The 3,469-nt window shown below is 26.7% G+C and overlaps 1 protein-coding gene across 1 annotated transcript in view; it reads right to left on the reverse strand.

Moving 5' to 3' along the window:
* The window catches only part of LOC107616623 (heavy metal-associated isoprenylated plant protein 30), a 3,921-nt gene continuing 727 nt past the window's right edge, over positions 276–3,469 (reverse strand). The window contains exons 2-3 of the mRNA XM_016318579.2: positions 2,719–2,794; positions 276–734 (exon numbers count right to left, since the gene is read on the reverse strand). Coding sequence (XP_016174065.1) covers positions 412–734; positions 2,719–2,794 — 399 coding nt within the window. The 3' untranslated portion in view covers positions 276–411. The remainder of the gene's footprint in view (positions 735–2,718; positions 2,795–3,469) is intronic.

Here is a 3,469-nt window from a genome sequence, read left to right on the forward strand (position 1 = left end):
AGTTAAAAAATTTAAAAGAAATAATAAAAAATTATATTATAATTTGATTATTTTTTATTTGTATTTAATTTTTTAATTATATTTTTTATTAATTTATTTTTTAAAAAAGAGTTAAGTAAACTAGTTCACCAACCCATCATATATAAAGCAGCACGGTCTAGTATTTTGTGTCCATTTTTTGGTAGTATGGATTGATTCGCCTAATTTTTGGGACAAATTTTAGCGAAGCAGTATAGATTAGCTACTTTGTCACTCTTAAAGATTAGTAGTTTTTGTTGGTAATGGATAAAATAACAAGACCTTTTACTGTTTACATTAATATATAGTTGTATTAATTAAAGTCTCCACAACTATAGAAAAGAAATACAAATACTACTTATACACAATAACAGAGCTAAATTTCTTAATTAGTTACATGAGTGTGCAAGCATGGACATTATCATCATTGAAAAAGTTGCTAACTTGGTCATCGCCACGCTGAGACATTGGAAAAGTTCCATGTCTCTCACCAAGGTTGTAACCATGCCTGTAGTAGTTGTAACTCTGCTTGAACTCAGTGGTTGTGTCCTTGAAGTAGTTTGTGGGGGTTGTGAAATACAATGGTGGATTTGGGTATGGCCAGAACTCTGCCCTCTTCCCGGCCCTTCTCACTGCCTTCAACACCTTGTTCCTCTCAACGTACCCTGTCACTGTCACCCTCTCCATTTCCAAATCCACTTCCACCGAATCTATCCCTGCTCAACACAAATAACTGCCCTTAGTCATATGTCTCATGAAAAACATGTTTATTATTAGTAATCAGTAAATTACTATTTAAGTTTTTGAATGACAAGATTTATTTTCTGAAAAAGAAAAAGAATAATATACATGTGATCTTCTGAAAATAAATCATGTTTGATAAGATACTTAACAGAGTATCTAATGCAAAAATATGTTAGTCTAACTTTATTCATGACAAAAATAAATAAGGAACAAGAATATTTTCGGTGCTTAGTTTTAAATTAATTTTATTTTAGTCTCACAGAATGTATATCAATATTTGTAACATCATATATTATAAATAGTGATTTGAGACTAAATGTGAATTTATCATTCTAACATTTGAGCTCAATTCATTTAAACTTTATATAAAACAATAAAATTTAATTAATTTTATACTAAATGAAATCATCTCTCTAAAATAAGACCGACATCATTTCATTAATATTTTTTAGAGCAATGCTAGGGCCAGTAACTTTTGTGATTGGTAGCTATCAAATAGTCATCAATGATGATTTAATGGTGTGAGATTGGTGTGAAATTTCATCCAATGACTCACATTTTTCTGCTGGTTACATGCTGGCCAAAATTCAATAAAATTGTTGGCCCCTAGACTTTTCCATATTTTTATTATAAAGTAAAATTTCAAATCGTTTTACTTGTATACATCAATTTTAAAACTTCAAAAACATTTCATTGGAGCTTTTTTATATCAAAATTCAATTATATAGAAAAAATTTAAGTGTTTATGAAATATTTAGATTGATTATGCTTATATTATTGTTAGGCTTAGTTTGGTAAAGTTTTTACTTTTTAAAAGTAGCTTATAAAAGTTAATTTTTAAAAGATGGCTTTTTAAAAGTTGTAGCATTTATGTTTGGTAAATCAAATTAAAAATAGCTTTTAATAAATATAAGCAACATTAATTGTGTTTGGTAAAATTAGCTTTTAAAATTTAAAAATACTATAATAGACATCAATGCAAGTATTAAATTTGAAAATTAGTTAACATATGAGGTTATATTAGACTTTTAAATTTTGAAAAGTACAAGCCAATTTTAAAAAGCTCTATCTTAGGTGCTTTCAAAAGTACTTCGATCTTTTAAAAGTTGCAAGCACAATCACATAATCTTTTTAATTTACCAAACACAAAATGAAAAGCTTGAACTTTTAAAAAGTACAAACACCTTTTCAAAAAGCTTTACCAAACCAAGTCTTAATATAGAGTGATATTTTAGCTAGACATATACGATAATAGTGGATTATTTCAAGTGAAATATCACTTTACTAGATAGTAACATGCACATAAATTTAAATGCTTAATAATTACATAGTTTCTCCAATCATATACATAATTACATAGGCACATGGAAAACAGAGAGAAGGTCTAACTACGTTCGTGTGCTAGCACCTAGTAGCAGGTTAGAGCATCAATTACTTCTTCATAGCTTATGTAGCATTTGTATTCTTAGAGTAACGATAGTAAATTAATTTAGAAAATTAATTTTCCCGTCAATATCAATTAATTTTTAAAATTATATTATTTATAGCTGCCAATAGATGTTCTCAATTATTAAAAAAAGTTAAGAGTGTAAAGTATAATTTTTAATTTTTTATTACTTTTTTTTATATTTATTTTTAATTTTATTTATAAAATTAATGGTGTGAGATCACACTTTACTCTCTCAATTATTAAAAAAAGATTGAGAGAATCCATTCACAGATAGGATTAAACTTCCAAAATTAAGATAGCATGTCTATTAAGTTGGTGTGAATTGATTGTCATATTTTTTGTGTAAGATGCATGTGCGTTTTGATCCATTGAAAAGGGCAACTTTGTTTAAATTTCCCAAAGAAAAAAGTGAAAACTAATAAGAGAAAATTAATTAATAATACTAAAGCATACACGATGCTTGAATATGTGAATGATGCTTAAGAATTAATTAATAGTATTATTACCTCTGAGCTTGTAAATGGCATTCTTAACAACTCTTTCGCAACCAGTGCAGCACATCCTTACTTTCAGGTCAACAGTCTGAAACCAAACAAGTATGCTATAACCTGAACTTTAAAGGATTTACCTATTTTCAAAATATTAAAAAGCAATTTTTGACAAATAATCATTTTTATAATGTTTTTTTTTCTTAACCGAAGATATTACAAGCTCAAAAAAAAAAAACTTACATATTAACTAGCTCTAAGAAATTGGATTTGAACTAGGGTATTTTTTTAATTTATATCAAATAAATATGTCATAATAAAATAATCAATCTTTTTATATTTTAATATAATCAATTTTTCAAACACCAAATATGACTGGCTGATGATTGATAACATTTTTTTTAGTGGTACTCCAATGAAGATTTAATGATTGTCATTATGTGAAGATACATCATTTTGACCATTAGATAATAGATTGTAAGACTTGATTTTTATTTGAAGTAAAAATATTACTTTTATTTAAAGTGTTGCTAAACAAATAAGTTACACTTTTTAAACAAGGATCATCATAAAAAGATGTTGTTGGCATCTTCATGAGAGTAGTTGCCTTTCTTTTATATATGTATCCATGCATGGTTTATATATACACACTTTTTTATTCTCTTTTTGAGAATTTGGTCCATCATATAATAACTTTTGTTTCTTTCTTACGTTTTTTGTCGTTTCACTTTTTTTTTTCTAAATGATAAAATAAGTAGTCTTCAGTACT

The sequence above is a fragment of the Arachis ipaensis genome, chromosome B09 (genome assembly GCF_000816755.2).
Source record: "Arachis ipaensis cultivar K30076 chromosome B09, Araip1.1, whole genome shotgun sequence".
In the NCBI taxonomy this organism is placed as follows: Eukaryota; Viridiplantae; Streptophyta; class Magnoliopsida; order Fabales; family Fabaceae; genus Arachis; species Arachis ipaensis.